Raw genomic sequence first — 22,075 nt, forward strand, 5'->3', positions numbered from 1 at the left:
AATAGTCTTGGATATGGCAATGACTTTAGTAAAATTAGTACTCACTACCTACATAATTTGATATATATATGTGTGTGTGTATGTTAAAAATCTGACATTTTTGGTGTCTGAGAGAGAGTAACCTGTTTTCATTTGTGTCACACAGAGGCAGAAGCCCATGGAGATCATTTGCAACCAAGGCTGTCTGAATTAGGTCTCTATTCTTTTGTTTTCTGTCAAGATCTTAGTCTCATTTTTCCAGCTCTTTCCTTTCCCACGTCTTTTGCAAGGCATTCAAATTTATTGCCATACTGTGGGCACATCGTGCTGAGGCACAACAATGGTGAGGAGGTGCTTGGACTTCATGTTTCACTGTTGTCTTCTAGGCTGTGGAGACTTTTTTTGAGAGGTCTTTAGAACTTTACAGTTTCAGGGGGAAAAAAAGCTTTTTGAGGCAGTGCATTTGTTTTGTGAGAATTGTTTGATCCAAAGGAGAAGGAGGTGGAAGACTGTGACTCTTGAATTTCCTCCACTGTCCTGCTGGCCAGGACCAGTTCAAAGTCTGCCAAGTAGGGGGGGAAAAAAAGGGTCAAAATTTTGAGGCAAAGAGTTTAAATGTGAGGTTTGGGACAGACTTCTGAGACATCCCATCCATATGATTTTTGCAGTCAGTTAGGATGACACCCTGTAAGTTTCCTTAGCATGACAGAGAACACAGCTTTCCTTCCACACTACTTAGATTTTGTAGATTGGCAGAATATCCAGATTAGCCTTCTCACTGGCTTCAGAGACAGTAAAAAATACAGGTATGTAAAAAGCCTTTTGGTAGGAGGTATTTTTGTGATCTTAAACACAGACAGGAAGAACACTGGTCTGGCATTTGGGGTGTGATGAGTTGTTAACAATTAATTGGGAATAGAGCAGGAGGAGGCAGTTTCTGGTGCTGCTTTGGGAATTTGGGTCCCTGTTGCTGTTGCTCATACAAGGTATGTGGCTCACACATCAGTGCCTGACCTTGCTTGCTTTTCCCCCCCTCTCCTTTTTTTTTTTTTTTTTTTTTTTTTTCCTGATATGAGCTGAATAGGTAGGCAGATATAGTCACTTCTGGTCAGCCTAATTGGCGCTAGAGGTGATATGGTGCTGCACCAGGACAGGGTCACCTTTAGGTTTAGGCTCCTGGCTAGAGCACAAGAAATGCATGTGCTCCCTCCCAGCAGCTCCCTGGCTGGTCCCTTTGAACTGCAGTGTGCATTGGTCATGGTGGTCTTCTCTCATTGCACTTGTACTGTTCCTGGGGCAGGAGGATCTCACCTGGAACAATAGATACCTATGAAATTGTAAATAAGAGCCCTGGATAGAGATTCCTATGAGCAGGTGACCAGCTTTCAAAAATATGTTCTTCTGTCAAGCATGTTTCATGTTACAATGTTCAAATCTGTGTTCTCCTTAGAACTGCCCCCATGGGAGAAGAATATCAGTTTCTCCTCCAGTATTACATTGTTGCTACACTAACATGTGAAGAGAAGCCTGATGACTTTATACTTTAATATATTATCCATGAGGGAATTACACCTGTTTAAGCTCAAATATTTTACTGGGCAGTGTTGAATATTTGGCCATGTTCAGTCCTGGCATACATAGAATCACCTTTCCTGAAGTGAGTGAAGCTCTTTCTACTTCTGCCAGACTTAAGTTTAGGCTGGAGACTTCCAGTCTCATAACTCGGCTTGTTCAACAGCAATACAAAGCTCTTTTATGAAAAGAGAAATATAAAGAAATATAGGCAAGTGTATAATTACTTTGGCCACAGAACAAACATATTGTTTCTTCCTGCTTGGAAGGGCCTAACCTTCTGCAGGGAGAGTAGGATCTGTGATACCTCTAGTATTGATAGCGTTCCTACAGCAACTGTATTTTCCAACAAGCTTTGTTACTAGCATAAGATGCTTCTGGTTTATTCCATTGTATGGAGGGAAAAGGAAACTGTTTGTAGCTCGTGGCAATGCCTTCCTGGGCAATTGATTTTAAACAGTGCATCTCAGGGTGTTTTGCTATATGGAGTTGCACTGAAAGTGCGTCACTTCCAATCTGTTTAATTGGAGTCTTGGGTGACACTTCTCTGCTGCCTTATCCACGGGTAGAAAGGTGATACACATTTTAGCTTTAAGTACACTACAAGGTTGGAAAGTAAAGTTGAGTTTCCTCTGAAGCAGATATATTGGCTTCCCATGCTTTGAAGACAAATGGAGGCTCATCCATCGTGCTACACCAGTATGCTGGTGCTGTTTCAGGCTGCTTTGGGTTAGGATTTCAGTTTGCCCTTCCTTCCTAATGGGGTCCCTTGGTGGAGAATGCCATCCAAGTGCAGGATGGATGAGGTGCCCTAAGGACCTGTGTCAGGCTTGCCTTTTAAGCAGCTCCTTGCCGAACTGCAAACTGGACTTTTCTTGGAGTGCTGTGTGAGGATATGAATTCAGCTTTGAGACGGAAAAATGAAACAAACACCACATACACTTGCATATGTCAGACTGAAAGCACACAGTATTTGGTGGCAGTATTCATATGCATCTAAAATTATTTTCTTGTAATGTCTTCAGTATTTCCCCAGGGCTCCTTTCTTTGTTCCAAGTCCCTGTGGAAGAGGCTGAGAAAAATGGCTGGTTTGTTCGCTTCGGCCACTGTCAGCGCCAGGCTCACAGCAGAATTAATTCTGTCCTCCCTAATGACCATCAGTTGCCTCATTGCCAGGGAAGGGGCCCTTCTGTCTGCAGGATCACAGTAGCGAGGTTTGGTTATGCAGGAAAACATGCTGGAGTGTTTCTGCTTGCCTGTGTGGCTGGGGGATACAGGTTTTTCTGTTGGGTCACACCTGTCCCCAGGGTGTCCTGTGTAGGAACAGCTGGCATGCCTGATGCTTGGCATGTTTTGGTTTTTCTTTGTAAACTTAGACACATGTTTCCTTCATGTTATGGGGAAAAGGATGTAAAAGAAGAGGGCAGGATGAAACAAACCCATGTGCTGTATCCTTTGGGATCATGTCCTCCCCTGGGGTTCTCGGTTCTCTGAATACATGTGCCAGACCAAGTGGGTTTCTATACATAGGGGATATTTCTTTGCATTGGGATGCATGTTTTTTTGAGGTTGGACTTCTCTTTAAATTCACAGGTCCACCTGCACGCAATGCCAATATTTTTCAAGGTAATGTAGCTTAATTTCAGCAAATTTAGACCATCTTACACAGTAGTGCAAAACTCATTCCCTGTTTCTACTTCCCAGATTGGCACACACTATGAGCTTTACCTGTGCAGTTAGTTGGATGCTATTTGCAAAAATATAGGAGAAAAGTGGAGAAGAGAAGGGAGCACTAATCAGCAGATTCTGCTATGTTGTGAGCAATAGCTCACATGTACTAGGGTGTGAAGCTGAGCACATTCCTTTTAAATGGTTGGTTTTGGTTTTAGTGTTGAGCCCAGCTGTTCCTTGAAACACTCTGTACAGTACAGTAATTTAGAGTGTAATGATCTCATATAAGGAGGCAGATGTGAATCACAGGTGAACTACTTCTGAATGATGGCAAGGGTGTGAGCACTCCCCCTGCCCTTGTCTTTCCCCTCCCATTCTCTCAGTCTCCTAGATCTATTTTTCCATCTCCCAAATTTATTTTCTTGTCTCCCACTGCTTTTTTGCCGTGCAGGTGAGCATGTTCCAGTATGGGTCTGATGAGCCTGCTAATGTGCTGGTTGATCTGGTTCTCATGGTTGATTTTAGTGTCTTTTTTCACTTTGCCTACCCTAAGAAACCCATATTTGCTCAAGTAACTTTGAATATACCAATAAGTGCATGTCATTGTGAGAAGCAAAACAGAGAACATGTCTTCACCCAAGATTTGGAAGTGGTAGGAAATGACCTCTTATGCTTCTTTTGCTTTTTAGATCTTTAAGCTCTAAGCCACCCTAAATCTACTGTCCCTATAAAAAGCTGCATTTTAAAAGGCTTTAGGAGGCTTGCTGACCTTGCAACCTACTTTGTAAGGAGTCTGCACCCACAGCTATTAAACAAAATTAATTTCAGCACTTTTAAATTGTTAATCTTGCAAAAGACAACTTGCTTGCTCTCCAGTGATCCCACAGGTCATCATTCTGTGAGCTGCAAGCCATCACCAGGGTTCATGGCTCTCAACATCGTGAGAATGCTTGTGGTCACCCAATTGCCTTGCAAAATTAATTCCTCTGCCCTCCACATTTCCTCCCCAGCATCTCTTTGAGATCTGGGATCTTTGTGAGCTCACTGTGTGTAGCAGCTATTCACCAGTAGCCACGCCACAGATTATTCCCATTTTTAAGTTATTCTATCCTAACTCAGTTGCTTCTCAACTCATGGGAATGAACTTGGGGCAGCAGGACATGAATTCAGGTAGGAAATGAAAGATTTTGTCTTCGGAGTATTAGGGTTCCTATTGAAAGGGTGATTTCTCTTAAGTTATATTTCTCCATATCCATGGGGCTGATGCTTTGCCAGGTATTAATTTATTTTGAATCTTCTTAAGTCTATTTTTTCTGCCTGGCCATGAAACTCAGAAACGATGCCTTTTTTCCTCCAGGTGGGATACGTGTGAATGCACTGGGGGTGGGGGAGAAAGTGCACAGTGTATCTGCTATTATCATGCCTGGTTGTCCCTGCTCCTTCCACCTCTTTTGTCTCTGCCACTCAAGCCAATTTCAGCCATCCGCCGACTCTCATTTGGGATAATAGCCTCTCTTTTTACTGTTGTCTTGTCATGTTTGATTCGGCAGCACAAGGGTTTTAAATTAGCCAAAACGTTTGCATGCTGGGCTTACTCCGCTGCCACTACCAGTTGTAGAGCCACTAAACCACTTGATGCTGAAATTGATGATTGCTCGGAAGGAATAAGAAATTGTTGGTGGCTACCGGGAAGATTCATTCACGCCGAGCCCCTTTTAAGAAACCTGGGGGGGAGGGAGAGAGAGATTTCCTTTGGTTCCCTGCTGCCTGGCTGGTGGTTGCATTGTGCTTGTGCCAGGCTCCTGCTGAGTGATTACAGCCTTGCTAGGCTGCGTAGTTCCTGTGATTTCAACATAAAAACAGAAGAAGAAAAATATAGAGGGAAAGGAAAGGGGGAGGAAGGGGATGAAGCTCCAAAGACTTGTAGTTCAATTCAGTAACATAGAATTGTGATGTTTTAACTCACTGCCCACCTTTTTGTTGTTGTTCTTGTCTAATTTATTCCCCCTGGCTGAAAGTTTACTTGTAAGAAGTTTTGCTCTGTGGAAAAGCTACTGTATTGGCCTGCCTTTGTTGGTTTTAATAGCACTTTTTAATATTCTCTGGATTAAAAATGATCCATCAACAATGGGATCAGGGATCACCAAGAAATTATACAAACCGCCTAATAATACCCCCACATGCCCCCCCTAAATGCCTTTTACTTGTTTACATTAGTGTTTAAAGACATGAGGGGACAGAAGTTGTAAGGGAAAAGAAGATGACAGTGCTTGAGAAGCCATAAAAAGAGAAAATAAATGTCGGATTAAATGTGAACAACTAGGGTTGTATGATGGATATAATTATATTTCAGAACTACCTACAATCACATATGCAAAGTGAAAGAATATTTTATTTCTATTGAGTGGATTTCTGTTTGAAGAGGTAGTAATTTGTTATTCTAGTTTATTTTTCATATTTCCCCACTAACTCATGGATTACAGTGGTGACAGGTAGTCAAATGGTCAGAAAGGTCAGTAAGAGACCCATGGATAAATAGCTCAGGGTTTCCAAGTCCAAAGACAAACACTATCAGAAAATAGTAGCAATTATTAATTAAAACCAAAATAATCATCCAGATCCTCTATTAGCCATATATGCAAGTTCCCAGACAGTTAGAAACAATCTATATAATTTATTGAACAGTGTCATAAGAAAGACCCTAAATAAACACGTGGGAATATGATTGCATAGCATCCAAGCCAAGAAAGATGTTCTCATTTTATCTAATATTGCTAACATTATTGTTTCTAATATTCTATCACTTTTTTCCTGATTACTAAGCCACATGTTCTGTTGCAAAATACAACCTTTTCCTGTCAAAAGGAAGAAAAAAAAAACTTGTAAATTTGAAGGTGTTGGCATCGAACTTTATTTCTCTTGCATGTAATAAATCGTGAAGAAAACACGAGAATGACTCAAGCTCTAAAAATACGAATCTAACTAAGAGGCTGAATCTCTGGGGCCCAGCAGTGGTGAGCTCTTGTGCAAGCCCAGCTCTAAGGGCCTCTGTCCATGCCAATTAGCAGAAGATTGGAAAGCCAGGCGACCATGATGGGTTTAGTCCTGTTATCTAACTGCTGCACTGTTCAGAATTGCTGATTTCCCTGCAAAATCATGACAGATGTATTACAGGAAAATATATTGGTTGAGTAGCTAGTGAGAGAGTTAATGCAAGGGATAATAAGTAGCTAAGGCTACGTCCTCCAGCAGACTTTGATGTGGTTTGATAATATATGGGACGGGTCAATCTGCCCTATTAGCAAATGTAGCCAGCTTATGCTCTACATACAAACTAGAGATTTGATAAAGCACTAAATTAGTTTTCACAAGGTATTAGATGTTAGATACTTAATGGGATCATCATGCTTTTGCTACACTTGGTTAGGATGTGTTCTGTAACAGAAGCAGGCGGCAGCATGACATTTCACCAGGAAAGGAAGCATGTCTTGTGACTGAATCACGAGTCTGGGAATTAGAATGTCCAGGCATTGCTTGGCTTCTGAATTACTGTGTCTCTGACTTGCAGAGAGGTTTCTCTTTTCACATCTGCAGAATGGGACTGTGTTCTTGCTTTTCCTCTTTGCAAAGCCACCACTGCTTTTAAAATGTACTTTTTTTAACCTTGGGAGCAAGTAATCATAAATCTGTGAAGCCTCAGTCATATGAGACTCACCCTGTCCCACTCAGTAGGTGCTGGGAAAGTCCCTAGACTTGATGTCAGAGAATTTACAGGTTCAAGCAAATCTGGATAACAAACTTCAATAGATTGTGAAAGGAGAAGCTAAAGGGTTTGATGTACTACTGCATTCTGCATTTCCTATGTGCCAGGGGTCAACTAGTAATTTAAAATGTAACTAAAACCAGTAGTTTGGTGAAACCAATAACATTTTTATAGTCAAAAATCCGTTGGCAAGGTATGTCATGTGGGTACAAATCTGCATACCTGTACCCACTCTAGCAGTAGGAAATGTGGGTGAAGAGGTCAGCCTTCCTGGGGCTGCACAGCAAATCAGTGTGAAATGGGTCCTTGGTCTGACCACTCCCTTTATCCAAGCTGGTGTTTGGTCCACTAAATGCTGTGGACCAAATGTGTGCTAAATAAAAACCTATAATTGCTGACAGTAGTGTGTGCCCACAGCTGCCTTCTGAAAACTATGCTTTAAAACCCATTAAGTGTTTTGTGTTTCTCATACGGATCTCATTTTTTGCTAACATTATTTTACCCTCTGTTTACAGGCAATGCTCTTAAATACACTTGGAATGCATCATTTTACTTTCTCTAACATTTCACTGCATATGCAAGTAACTGATCCTGAATGACCGCTGCCAGGCTTTGCACTTTGAGTGCTAGGGAGACATTCTTGCCTTTTTATGAAATGCAGCAAGAGTGTCATGTATAAAATGATCCTGTTTGAAAGGATAGAAGCTGTATCCCAATATAGAGCACAGTGGAAAATGACTCAAAATTACATGACAGCTTCTTCCCCATTTACCTTCCTCCCCTCCCTTTCCCTTTCTCAGCCTGTTTCCCAGTTGGTCTGTGGTAAGAAGCACATCGTGTATCGTGACATTTTAGTTTACAGTTACTAATAATCCCTTTGCATCTTTCATTAGTGGGGTATTTATAGGATTGCAAAAGGGCATCGGTACCACTTGGCCTCTGAGGTGGTACTGCCACTGTCCCAAGGACTGAGATGATTTTAAAGGAGGCTGGGTGGCACCCTGGCCTTGGCAGTGGGCTTACCTAGCTCTAGCAGAAGCCTTGGGTTAAAATCCTATGTTTTAAAAGCTGCTGAAGCCAATGTGGACTTTAGATGCTTTTATAAGCAAGACTACTTTGCCTTATAACTCCTGCTAAGCCTGCACCTGATGAGCTGCTCGGGGCTGGAGGGCTGTGTTTTCCCTAATAAATTCCTTTTTTTGAGCCCACTTGTTAGTCAAGCGTTGTGCACACTAACTACAGCGAGGGCCCTGGGCATAAATTACTCTCACGTGGCACTGTCTCCGAGCAGCCCCCCAGTTATGGATTACTTTGTTCTCGACTTGACAGGAACATAATTAGAACTGTTGATGAAATCTACCAAATTGTTCCTCCGTGGCCTCAATGGTCAGGAAATTTGGCTGAGTCGTATTTGTCACCGACGTAAAGGCTCTAAACACTTCATATTAACTATGTTATTAATGTGCCCTCTAATCTGTCCGTGAATTGGTAGCACTTGGAGGGAGCTTGTGCTCTAATAGCACCTTGTGATGAATTCATTGTAATGCTGTTCAAAAGTTTCCGGAGGGTGGGGAAAAAAAAAAAAAAAAGAAACCTTAATAAAAAGTGCATATTTCTAGCTTGTTTCTTTTTTCTGTATGTGCATTTTTATGTTGTACAGTTTTGTTTTGCTTAACTGGAGATTCATTTAGGCTTTACATTGACAGACCGTTTTCTGTTCTATAGGATTTGCTGACATTTGGGCTGTTTCATTGCCAGAGGAGGCTTTGTGTGTCCCAAAGGAAGTGAGTGATCTGGCCATAACAAATCCTGCCAAAATATTTTAACACCGTTACGATTTTCTAATGCAATGCGTAGTGAATGTGACTAGAAAAGGATGGTGAGTCCATGAAGGGGGTTCTCTCCCTCTCCTCTGCCATTTGTCTGGTGGAACGAGCACGCCGCAGCTGCCGGGGGGTGGGAGACCGCAGCCAGGGCTGGGAGGGTGTTGGCCTCCTCAAGTGTGTCCCTTTGGGGGCAGCAAGGGCTCAGGCTTAATCTCTAAACCAGCCTAATTTTGGTCCTGCTCCTGAACTGACTCCAGGGTCATCAGAGACAGTGTTTTAGTGATGTTAAAAATTTTGGCCGCTGTAAGCGTTCAGTAAGTTTAAAAGGCGCTTATGGATGAGAGAGGGGTTGGTGGCTGAAGGTCCTAGAAGTTGACAGACTCCCACCTTCAAAATGAAGGGTTGTCTCATACTTCAGAAGAGTTTTGAGGAACATTAAGGTGGCTCTTAACTATATAAGCTACTCTGCTTAAAGTGCTTGAACACAAAATTAGGAGTTCTCACATGTAGTTCAGGGAATGAAGACAATTTAGGCAACCTAATGTTTAGCTTAGCACTGTGGGTATGGGAAAGCTAAAATTTATATTCCCAAGCTATTCTCCAGAGCAGCAGGTAAATTAACTGCTGTTTTTCTAATGCCTTGGTGATTTGTTTCTATTAAATTTAATACTATCCACTCCCCTCTCTCCCCTCATCTCCCAAAAAAACCCAACCCAAATATAACTAAAGTTAGTATTTGGTAAGCAATTTAAAACCTAAAACCAGTAAAGAATTTGAAATATGCTGACTGCAGGATATCAGCCATCATCTTGTGCCCAACATGCACCACTTTGGATTACTCTGGCAATTGGCTTCTGCACCAGGGTAAACTCATGTGTCTTTAGCCAATTTCACATTTACGTATTTAAAAATAAACAAAGTAGCTGGCCCTGTGCACCAGCAAGTTTTGCTGAAGGTAGGAAAGCTACTGAGAAATAGAAAACTTGACCTTGCCCATGGCTTTTGCCCAGATTGGCATAAGTAAAGTCAGGCCTTTTGCTGTTGGTGTTTCCCACTTTCTGTTTGTTTGTCTTTGAATGCCAGATAGAATTGCAAGTTCTCATCCCCATCTCCTGAGCCCTCACACAGACCTTCTATTCCCTGTGGCCACCACATATGGTATTTCCCAGGTCTCAGGGGCAATGATGCTGCCACCAACAGGAGGGAAGCGTTAGCCTGGGAGCTAGGACTTACTTTCAGACTTTATTTTAGGATCTTAATATCCGTAAATGAAATGGGAATCTTAACTCTGCATTTTTCTCATGCAAATCAATCTATTTCTAGTAATGAGCAATTTAAGTATCTTTTTTTTTAAATATTGTAGTTGCCATCTCGGGAAATCAGGATCAGAATTCAGGATGCTCAGATTAGGTGTTAGTGCATACAGATATTCTGTTGATGAATCTATTATTAGAATGAAGTAGTACTTTCCCTAGGTCTGTTTCTTTTCACTGCTTTTGTCTCTTTTTCTCTCTCAGGTCATCTTGTCTAAGTTTATTCTTCTATTCTTTAATTTCAACTCACCATTTCATTAATTTCTACCAAAGCCATGGGCTCTTTAAGGACTTTCTAAATTATTAGATCCTGTTACTTATTTGCAGTGAATTTAAAAGAATTGCATTTTCTTTTGTCATAGTCTTGTTTTATCACTGTTCTAAAATGGGACATTATTTGGGGAATTCTTCCCGAAAAGCATTCTTTATGCTGTCCTGGCTGTACTTCATCTGTGTTTCTAATATGCATTTGCTACTAAAAATTTTCCATAAGTAAATGAGTATTGTATTATCCTTGAATGTCATTCATTTTCTGGGTTTGGGGTTATTTTTTGGTTGGGTGGGGGGTTTTTTTTGTTTGTTTGGGTTTTTTTGTTGTTGTTTTGGTTTGGTTTGGTTTTTGGTTTTTCGGGTTTTTTTTCGTTTCTAGTGGAAATGTCATTGTATGCATCCTGGACATACAAATCTAATTTGTCACTCAGTAGACCCAAATGCATGAGGAGCAGAGGTTAATCCTGATTTCACTTGTTTAAGAACAGGAAGTAAAACTACTTCTGTAGAAACCAAGGCACTTACTCAAGGCGGGGAGGTGAGAAATGGGAGTTTAATATCAGAATTGGTCCTGGAATATTAATTTGGTAAAAATGTATGCTCTCATGGTGTCAGCTGTGGAGAGCATATGCTAGGAGATGCTTGTGCTCAAAATCAGGTTGCATAGTTAATCATTCTAAGAAATAGACTTCTCACTTCATAAACTCTAGGAAAGACTGTTTTCTTTTCCAAACATTTAAATTACTGAGCCATTTTATATATTAAAACCCAATTATTACTTGCATGGTATTTCAAAGAGTTTTCAAAGCTATTTCTTTTAGGAACTGTGCACAGTCTGAGGCTTTAGCACTGAGTAGTTCATATTTTCAACTGTATCAACTGTGGGTTTTTTCCTACCAAAATATTGTTTCAAGAATGTTCATAACCAGACTAATCAGTACAAATCCCAAGCAGCCAGTTCCAGAACATGCTGCATGTCCCCTAAAACTAGCAAACTAAAATCCCAGTGTGGCCACTGAGCTCCAGAATATAGCTTAAAATACTTTATTTCTAAGATGGTGAAAACCAGGTTAAAGTCAAGGGTTTTTTTTGCCATCTCTTTGCCACATTATGCAGACTGTGTGCAAAATGCATTCAGAGAGAAACAAAAATCAAGATATGTTTCAGGATTTTAGGGAATGAGATTTACCTGCTACTGATTGGAAATACTTATTTTAAACACTACCTTCTTGTTTCTAGGGGCCAACTTAGTACTTGAGCCAGACATCAGTTTAAAAAAAAAACCCAAAGCAGCCAAAAATCCAGAATCCTTTGTCTCACTTATTTGGGGGCTGGTTTGTCAGCAGAGAAGTGTATGTGAATCAGATCATGCTAATTTGGTCAGGAGATGACCACTGTGGCTGTGTATAATGCAGTAGCTAGGAAGAGGTGTGTTATAAATATGAAGGTATAAAAAATGCACGTGACACTGGCACCATGATGAGACCACTTAGCAAAGGCACCCTAGTCCTGAGTATAGAACATTATTCCCCCAGACCTTTGGGAATTAGTGGGATGGTGTTTGGTAAATGTTATATTCCCAAATCAAGGCTTAGCTACCATGGATATCAGGGAAAACAAAGTTTGTAAGATGAAGTAATCCTACTTTAAGGGCCAAATAAGAGAGAGAATAAGTTTTAAGACTTAGGAAGCTGTTTTATAAAGATTATTATGGACCAGGATCCCTGTATAGGAAGAAGCAAAGCTGTTTGCTTTAACAAAAAGAACTAAAAAAGGGACTAGGCTGTTCCTCACCCCACTCGTTCTGTATCTTAGAGCAGAGCTAAAGTTCAAATGGGAGCCTGGTGCTTCTCTTCATGAAGAGACTATGAATGAAAGGTTGCAAAGATATTAGAATTTACTAAGTCAAGTCATACTTGTCAATGACTTCTCTTGCTAGATATTTAAAGTTCAAGTGCTTGTTTGCTTTAGTTAAGTGCTCTGAAGTGCTTTTAAAAGTGTTGGCCCATTTATATAAACAAATTGAGAAACTCTATTGACAGTCTTCCCAGTCAGAGTGTGTTACCCAATATTTGAATATCCTTCCTTGAGTCCCAAAAAGATTTGCTCTAGCAACTTCTAACACACATGAGGCTTTGTTAATGGAGCCTGGTTTTGACTCCTTTAACATTGTGTTATTTTATCACAGACCTTGCCAGAAATGCGGTTTTTTGGTTGTGCACAACCATGAGGAGGAAATAGAGGGGAGTCAGTAGCTCAGAAACTTATTTATCCAAAACTTAGGTGTGACTTGAGAGGAAGAATGAGCCAGAGGCCTGATTTCCTCTTGGAACATTTGCAGTAGGGAATTACTACTTGCATCTCTCCCACACTTTTCCCCCTTCCTTCTTAGCCATGCTAACTCAGGAATCTCTTTTAGTGCTCAGAGTCAGGCAATCAAATTTAAACACATTCTCAAACTGTGGGAAAAGCCTGTTTGCACATATATGGCCTCTCACAGAAAGAAAGGAAACTGCCAACACTGTTAGTGAGATGAAGGCTGAGATGGTGTTTACACCCACAGTGATTCCTACCTGGCAGTGTTGTAGTGCTTCCTTACATTCTCATCAAAACATTGCTCTTCTGGAGTGATGTCCTTTAACTTAATGATACTGTTTGATAGTAAAAGCTAAAGAGTGTCATAAGATTGTACATTGAAATTTTGCCTTTTTCTGTGGATAAAGAAATAAGCATTATTTGGAGGGATCACTGGAGAGACCTTATCCAGTAAGATCAGGACAGTTATCTCCAGAAAAAGTAAACTGAATGCCATCAGCAACTAGCTCCCAAAATGCAATGTAGTGTGAGCAATAATGAGTGCTATCTTAAAACTAAAACTGCATCCTTCTTAAAAAACAGAACAACCAGCTTGTCCTAATAATTTTAATCTGCATGTGCAGTCTTTTTGCCTACCTCGTACTGTTGACAAGATTCAGGGGGTGTCATAAGCAGGTGAATTTAGAGCTGTTGCTAATTTAAACTGCATTTAATAAAACACAAGTTTGAGATATCTTACAAATCAGTGAATGTGGCATAGTTTGAAGATTGCTTTTGTCAAGTTTGATTAGCTCAAAGAGAAACCTTTTCTAAATATTGGTTGAGAGATTAATCAGACAATGTAAGACCTTGAATTATTCCTCATCACATGAAAACAACATAATGCATTATCTCATTGGAAGACTGAAAAAATGTAACTTTTGAGGATTTAAAATTTGTGTTTTAAAGATTCTATTCAAGGCAAAACTTTCAAGCTGTTCTTTTTTTTAAACTGACTTGTAATTTTTCTATATTATGCTTCACTTTCTACAGCGTATTCCCATATTACAAGCTGATAGTACCAACATCATTACATTGAAGGATGTTCTCATTATTGACTCCATTCTCAATTAATTATAAGTTTGTCATGTTTTAATGAGTAGGATTAAACTTTCATATTCCAAATATATGTCTTGCATTGCTTGCTTAGAAGCTTTCTGAAGAATGTGGCTGGTCGACTTCTCTGAATCTGTACAAGGAAACAAAATATTCTTTGTGCACATTTTAAAAAGTGTTTACTGAATTTCCAAAGACTTGCAGAAAAGGTTTAATAGCTCTCTGCTTTGGAACAAAGTATGGAATTTGTAAAAAAGCTTTGCTGCTCTTTTCTAGCCTTCCCTGTCACAAACTGTTGTTGTCTTCACTAAAATAGAAACTCGTAGAGATCTCTGTTATATCCTGTAAAATAACGGATGGCAAAAGATAGAGTAGCACTGATGTATTTCAGGCATACCCTAATTTCGCTGGGTGATCTGTATTCCTCTTCAGTAAATCCCAGCTTCCTTCTGTGGCCTTTTTTACTCTCCTCCCAAAACGAGAAGGTACTTTGTACTTTTACTTAATTGCCCTGCCTTTTAAAAACGTGGTACATTTGCATCAAAGCTGCTGCCACCTGTGCTTTTCAGATTCGGTCCAGTGCAGCTCTGCAGGGCGTCCATCAGGCTTTCTCTCCTAACTTCAGTGTGCATTATTAGATCTGTTTGCTAATGTAGATCCTAGTCATATTTTCTAGCAGAAGTTTTACATTCATTTGTCTTTTGTTTCCTTCTACAACTTCACACTTTTCTCATTACTACAGATCAAATCATTTCTAAGAGGGCTTCTTCTTTTGCTTGTTTGCTTGCAGAACATACACACAGGATGGATGTATTCTAGCCCTGTTGTGGGTTCACTTCTGCTCATTCCAGTATGCTTAGGGGTTTTTTCCCCCCCAGTCTATCAGTAATAATTAGATACCTGTAAACAATAAGCACCAGTAAATTTGGAGTCTGTGTCAATGTAGATAGGTGTCACAGTAAGGGCAGGTAAGCAGATTCCTCAGCAAAAAGGAAGTATTTCATTAAATATGTTTTCACATTGCTTGTTTAGCCTGTGTTGAATTAGAAGTAACCTTGCAATGTGAATAGCAATGTCAACTGATACCACAATCTGGCTTATAACACACAAGCAGGATTTCGAGAGGGTTGGACCAGCATGGCCCCCACCAGGTAGGAACCCAAAGTCCTGGTAAATGCTGGGCAGTGATCTACACCCCAGGCCATTTCTCATGAGACCTGTTACTACAAATAGCCCGTGGCTACATTTGGGTATTCAGGTTTCCACAGGATGTGGCTGCTCTTTCTCACTTACCAGATGGCTTTTCATGTACCATCACCTGTCCCAGCGCTCCTCCGCCTCACTAACAGAGTTGTGACAAGAGCTGTCCTGATGGTTGTGAAAGCTGCTTTCTACATGTGGCCATCATAATTATCACATGGGGGCACCTTTATTTAGCAAGTCCATACATACATTACTGGTGCAAGTGTCTCATGTTTGGGCACCTTCATTTTATATCTTCATTTTATATCATTTATGAGTCTAGGGTGGTGATATTTCGCAGCCTAATCAGAGAGTTAAACCTGCTTGACCTAAGGATCAGGCTTTGCATGTCTGTATGACAGGGGATGCATTTCTTCATACTCTCCTGTTTGGAGGAACATCTATAGCTCAGCTGTGCCTTTGCACTGGTTGAAATTAATTTGGTCGTCTCAAGCATGGCAATGGAAGTTTTATAGTCCACCTCCCCAACTCCAGTCCTCAAGCACATTTTGTGCATGGACCATCCTTATCATCAGCATCTGTCTTTTGAGTGATGATTTACTTGTCTCTAGGTCTCTGTCCCTGTATACAATACCAGATGTAAAATTACATCTATCTGGAGGGAAAGGCATATCTCAAAGAATTAATACTAATTTCGAAATTTTACTGCCAGGAACTACATGTGATACTGCTTTAAATTAACCAGTAATTATTCAGAATCATATAGGAAAGAGTTAAAAATACTAAACGAAAAAAATCCCTTTTCCAGGCAACTGGACCCCTTCCTTTCAACACAGCTGTTGCAGGACGTTTCAATGGTATGAATAAATGTATTTCTTTTAACACTTTTGTTGTTTAAAATGCTATTGTTTCATCTGAGGTGTGAGGAGATGTGCTAACCTTGTCAATGTGGGTGCAGTAGAGCAGAAATGATAACTGTATATACTTTTTTTTATAAAAATACAGAGAGAATGTGTGTGTGTGAGAGAGAGAGAGAGAGACAACTTATTTAAATCCTGAATACAGTCAGACCTCATATGCATTGTTAAAAAAAAGCCCTAAAGAATTGCATATGGATTAGGGGGATGAATATTCTATTATTTCAGTCTGTTCTGCTGATCTTCTTATTGTGACTTTGCGCTTCAGAAATCTGCCAGGAATTTGGCTTTGCTGTACTAGACAGTAATTTTAAATGTGTATCAAGCACTTGATAGTGTATGATTTGCGTGCTGTTGCATTCCCATTCCCTAAATTTTCCACCAATTTATTACTTTTTTCATACTGTTTTAATATTTCAGGATGATGAATATATACAGCATCATTAAAAGTAAATAAAAAATGCATGAAATTAAAAAATGGAATATTAGATGTTTCTTTGCTGTAATCCCTAGGTCCAATAGGAATGAAATGTCTCTGTTCTGTCAAGTAATCCCTAAACATGATTAGGGACCTTGTAGTTTCCACATAGCCCACATAATATTTGTATCATATAAGCCTATTTATGTAAGGTTTGAGTAAAAGTTGTTATTAGAAGACCTATAAACCTATTCTACAATTCAAAAATATATGCTTGCCTCTTAATCTCTCTACTTTTATTATTTTGCTGGAGAAGGCAATACGTCCTTAATTCATATTTCAGAATTCTATTGCATCTTTTGAGTACTTATATCGGGCATTAACAATCCCAGTGAAATGTGTTTTTAAGACAGAGGACTGAGTTCAACAGTTCATCTACTCATGCAGCTTCTCCTTAAATCCTCATTGGAAGGGATGTGCACCTCTTTCTAGGTCTCTCCTTCGACATCTGGGTTTAATCTGACCTGGGGGTCTGGAGATGGAGAGATCGTTTTTCTCATTTTGGGGATGGGAAGGTGGAAAGAGGGAGAGGATTAATTTTCTCTATTTAAATCCTGTGATAATATATTTTCAGTGATGGAGGTGCTTCTGGCAGCTCCACAGAAAGTTTTAGAGATCAGCTTTTGATTTGATGAGCCTATAGCAGAGTTTTAAGGAAAAATAGCTAGGAAGAAGGAAAATGGGGAAAAGCCTTGAATGACAAAAGAGTAAGACAGGAGAGACAATGGGCATTTCCAGCTGTTTCTTGTGACACAGTTGTGTTGCAGGTACAACAAACCAACACTTCCTATTCCCTGTCTCAGCTTCTTGCCTGGGCAGCAGAAATGCTCATGGTCCCATTTTATGTGTTGTTAAGCTGAATTCATTAATGTGCAGAGGTATTCCAGTTCCATGGTAGCACAGGAAGATCAATAAATAAATAAGAACAGTAACTTATATACTTCTATGGTTTGAGTAGGCTTTCATGAAGAAAATATTTTCAAATGATAGCAGGGGTCAGCTGTGGCAATTCTGTATTTCCCATAAGAAAATTTGAGATTATATTAACCTTGGACTAGCTACTAAAAAAACCCTGTGGAAATACACCTGTATTGCTTTCCACACTGTGCTGAAATTTACTTTTATTTCATTTTCAGCAGTTAGAGTGGCATTTGAGCAATAGCCCTATTCTTGTATTTATGAAGTAAGAGAAGCAAAACTGCTCACTGCTGAGCCCAGGGATCCTCTTCCAGGAAAACTGAGATCAATAACTGTTATCAAGCCTTCATTTATAGGGAGTGTTAAATGACCACAAAGTCCTGACATTCTTCAATTAATAGGTTATGCTTAAAACCAGGCTATCTACCCCCTGCCCCCCACCCCAAGCTACCATAGTTAGAAATTTTGATCTTTGATATCATTTTAAATAGTCACGTTCAGATGTTACAATTCTTTTTTAGCTGGAGAGACTGTATTACAGCAGTACCAATAAGTTAGAGGTAAACTATGGTTTCCCTCAGCAATCTCCTCCTTCCTGAGAGTAGTAGAAGGTGAGAATGAGATGATGATACTTGAGGCTTATTTTGCCATCCAAAGCAGGGGATTTACAATTAGAATGGCAAGATGCTTTTGGGTTTTGGTAATCAGCCAAAAGGGAAGTGCACACCCCAACCAGAACACAACAACCCCTGAAAACTGAAAAGCCTTGCACGCAGATGTGTTTTCAGTTCCCTTTATTCCCTCAGTTTAAGTGGAAAAGAGGGATTTGGGAAAGCGAGAGCTTAATTTAACAAAATAATATTATGCTTTCGATCCTTAAAATGAATGAATTATTTGGATGCTTAGCAGTATAATGTCTTTGAATAATGCTTGTACTTAAGTTAGAAAAAATTATATTGTCAGTGTGCTGTGTTTTCCTCTTATGATGTTTTTACCAATTTGGCATTTATGGGAAGCAATATCATTGTTGAGAAGTTTCCAAATTGCTTTTTATAGAAATCCACAGAAATTAAATCTCCTCCTTGTTATGAAAATGAAGTGATGTCTTGAGACACTGGTATATTAGCACAAATCTGTGGAGACAATAAGCCAAATTCTGCTTGCAGTTATTGTGTGTCCACTTTTAATAGCTTCAGGAAGCTGTGTTAGGTACAGGCTGTTGCAGGGCATTGTAAAAAAGCACCTGCTTGGCTACAGCCTGTGAGCAGTAGGAAGAGGCAGTGTATCATCCCAGCCCTTTTCCCATCCCCTCAGACCGTGTGGTTCAGGACATACTGGAAGGAAACACACAAAATGGGTTGGAAGTGAGACCAGTTTATGGACAGTCCAGGCAAACCACTGTTTAGAAGAGATGCAGTGCAGAATTATTTTAACTCAGAACCATAATGGGTCTTCATAGCTGAATTTAAACCACATAAAAGTGCTGTATGTGATGCGTTTAAATTCATTGACAGAATTAAGGCAGGACTAAGGCAAGTGCATGATTGATTTTCACAAATGCAATCAAATCTAAGAGATGGAGATGCAAGATGGATCAAATTTTAAGACCTGATTTACCTACATCAGATATTTAATGGGATGCTTAATTTGATTGCTTCACCAAAAACTACTCACAGGAGTAAAGCCACTGACTAAATGTCTGCGTAATCAAGGGATCTGCGTGCATCTACATCTTGATTTCCATGTACAAATAACCAGCAATTAATGGTTCAGAATGACTGCAGGGAACGGTTTAAGGTTCAAAATGGCAACTCTAGGGTTTGGGGAGGCATTATTTCTCTATGTTTTTTAGGTGTATAGACAGACTTGTGCAAGTCCATGTAAACAGAAGATGTTTAACTTAGGTTGCAAAAGGCTCTTCATGGCTACAGCTAGAAGTCCTCTCTCTTCAGCAAGGTTGGATGCTTTTAATAATGAAATTTAGGTTCTTAATATTAAGCTGTCCCCTTATGTGGGTTTGTTAAAAAAAATCAGGAAAGATCTTTGAGTAGAGTGATGACAGCTGTTGTATGTATTTTGTAGCAATCACAAGGCACTGTGTACTTTCTTCTTGGGATTTAACACATTTCTGAGTGAAAAGTCAGCAGTTACTATTGGCGTCCTTTCTATTTTTTCTAATTTGTCTCAGTGTAATGTGTATGAAGTACATTAGAATATCAGACCAAGAGTCTTGAAAATACTGATGCATCCTCATTATTTTTACTGTAGTATTTCTATAGAAGTGAATCATCAATTACATTTAGTCTTTTCATTTCCCACGGCACAACTACAACAATTGAAATTAAGGGTGTTATGCTCACAGTGCCTTTCAGCACTCATTTGAGTTCGGGCAAACTTTGGCTGTTTTCTCACAGTAACCTTTACAGTGCAACCGATAAACATTATTTTTGTTTTAATGACTCCCAAATAATGTCATATTTAAATGAAATGCAGTTTGCCTCAGCGGGGTTCTTTGAATTTATGAGCATTTTTGTCCCATATCCTACAATAATGTGACAAATATTTGCATTTTTACTGTTTTCTTGAATACTTTTAAACACCCATTTTTAGGAGACTTTGGATTGCTTTTGAACATATTTGAATGCATTTTTAGCTATCACCAAGCTTAAAATAGGAACCCTTTTTTCAGCTTATCTTTATTAAACACCTGTTAAAATCAGTGGTATTTCTTTTTTCTTATAAAGCTTTCTTCCTTTAACAAATGCCAGAAATGCTGCACTGTTTGTTCTAGTATGGGCTCCTTTTCTTGGCAGTAATGGGCAGTAAATGGTCTGGTAATGTCTCTTCCATACACACAGCCCTTTACCTGCTTGAGTATCATAAAAAACTTAAAATTGCAATTAAATGCATCTGATCTTTAACTGCAATCAACTGATAACAGAAATGCTAGGCAGCTTTTAGAAAATATCCAGAATGAAGTCTTAGAAATTGATCATTCTGTACAAGTGCTATAAACCTCTAGAAAGAGTAGGTGGTGAGGTATGGCAGTGCCCAATTATTTATATTGTTGAATATTCACTTTCCTTTTTTAAAACCATGAGTTTTATTTGTCAGGGGAAGGATTTTCGTGGTGTTTGAGGTGTGTCAGTTGTTTGGGGTTTGCTCAGAGAGGTACTTTAGAAGAAATTTTATTCAGCATCTTTATAAGCTAAGTGTGGAGTTAGCAGTTTAATCTTGGTTAGCTGTTCTTGGAGGCAGTTTCACAGAGTTCTTCATGCCTGGGCTGGGTTAAGTTTTCTGTTTTCATATGCTTTTAAAAAATGTATATTGACTGCTTATTATTAAAGTAATGTTTACGTGTGTTGGATCAAATAAAAAAAATCAATCACGTTAATTAATGTATCTCTATATAATCATACTAAGACCTCTCTAACATTCACAGAAGTTCAGTGGAAAGGTTTCTGTATTATTGTTCTGCAAAAATAACTTCAGTGTATGGTTTTTAGTCAAAAAAACCCAACCAAATACCCTATACAGAATTTTGTAAGTGAAAGCAAATAATTTAAAATAAGATTGCGGTTACTCACCAGTCTGTGTTTGAGCACTGTGCTAGATGTTGGTTGAAATCAGACTTCCTTAATGGGCTAGCGAGGGAAGATGGGAGTGAAAACAAGAAAAATATGACAGAAGTAAATATGCTTATAAATACAGAAACGACGTGTTTGCTTTTGTGGCCTTTGATCAAGCCCAGGAGTTTACTTCCAAAGGACATTGCGGGATGCTTGGGAAAGGACCAGCCAGCCGGCGTAATTGGAAAGGGGGAAGGTGTGCAGCACGGCGGCTGCTGCTGCTCCTGCCTCTCTGATAAGATTGTAAGAGTTGCCAATATCAGTATTCAGCCTTGTAGCGTGTCAGGGCGCTTTCATGTGAACTGAAGTGAACTGTCTGTGCGCGCTCCTTCCCAGCGCTCCGCGCCGCATTGAAGTCAGGGGAGAGGAAAAAAAGATTTGAGGATTGCCCAATTTGTTCTGACATAAAGAGATGTTTAGCTCTGTGAAAGGTGGTGGAGGCAGAGTGCCTGACTGACATTTCAACAGGCTGTCTGCTGGGATTGCTCACTTCATGTCCCTTCATATTCCTGCTGTGTCCTGCGCGAGTGCTCTTGTCTAATCTTCACAGCGAGAGCACCAAGAGTCCCCTGGGCTTCGGTGCTCAATACCTTGTTAGACGGGGCGTACCATGCCACAGCTCCTTCTTTCGCACTCGCTTTTACTCTCATGTTTCAAGCTTCTTTCAAGTCCAATTTTTTTTTATTTTTTTTAAGGGATTTGCTAAAGTAACTGTGTGTATCTCCTAATCGCCTCGGTCTTCTCTTGGCAATGTTAGATTTGGGTGATACCAGGTAAAAATACATGGAGGGGAAGAGAATAAAAAAAATCCCAGTAAGTCAAAGCTTTAAGCGTCATTCTGTGCTTTTGATTTTAAATTAAGGTGCATTGACCTCCTTTGGCTGGTTTAGAAAACAGATGAGAGAAAATACTCATTGAACAAGCAGTGGGAGGTATAACATGTTGATAATAAAGCTGAGAGAGTGCCTGATCAGGAATGCTGAACTCCATACCAGGGGCTGCAGGGAAGTTTAGTTGTTGAAGGTCTGTGTGCTTTTACAATTCCAAACATGTTGTGATGCATTCTGGCATGCCACATCCTGTTATATCACATCGGGGCAGCCCACGGAGCCAAATAAGACTAAG

The 22,075-nt window shown here is 39.7% G+C and overlaps 1 protein-coding gene across 10 annotated transcripts in view; it reads left to right on the plus strand.

Annotated features, from left to right (window-relative positions):
• Positions 1 to 22,075, plus strand: part of ESRRG (estrogen related receptor gamma) — a 371,585-nt gene that overhangs the window by 136,893 nt on the left and 212,617 nt on the right. For 2 of the 10 annotated variants that reach the window (XM_014876864.2, XM_088161167.1), the window contains one exon: positions 8,711 to 8,864. The exons of 6 other annotated variants lie outside the window; for them this stretch is intronic. In XM_014876864.2, the coding sequence (XP_014732350.1) occupies positions 8,830 to 8,864 (35 nt within the window). In that variant the 5' untranslated portion in view covers positions 8,711 to 8,829. The remainder of the gene's footprint in view (positions 1 to 8,710; positions 8,865 to 22,075) is intronic. 2 more of the 10 variants (XM_088161168.1, XM_014876872.2) reach the window with 1 other exon arrangement.

Source organism: Sturnus vulgaris, chromosome 3 (genome assembly GCF_052056855.1).
Source record: "Sturnus vulgaris isolate bStuVul1 chromosome 3, bStuVul1.hap1, whole genome shotgun sequence".
Taxonomy (NCBI): domain Eukaryota; kingdom Metazoa; phylum Chordata; class Aves; order Passeriformes; family Sturnidae; genus Sturnus; species Sturnus vulgaris.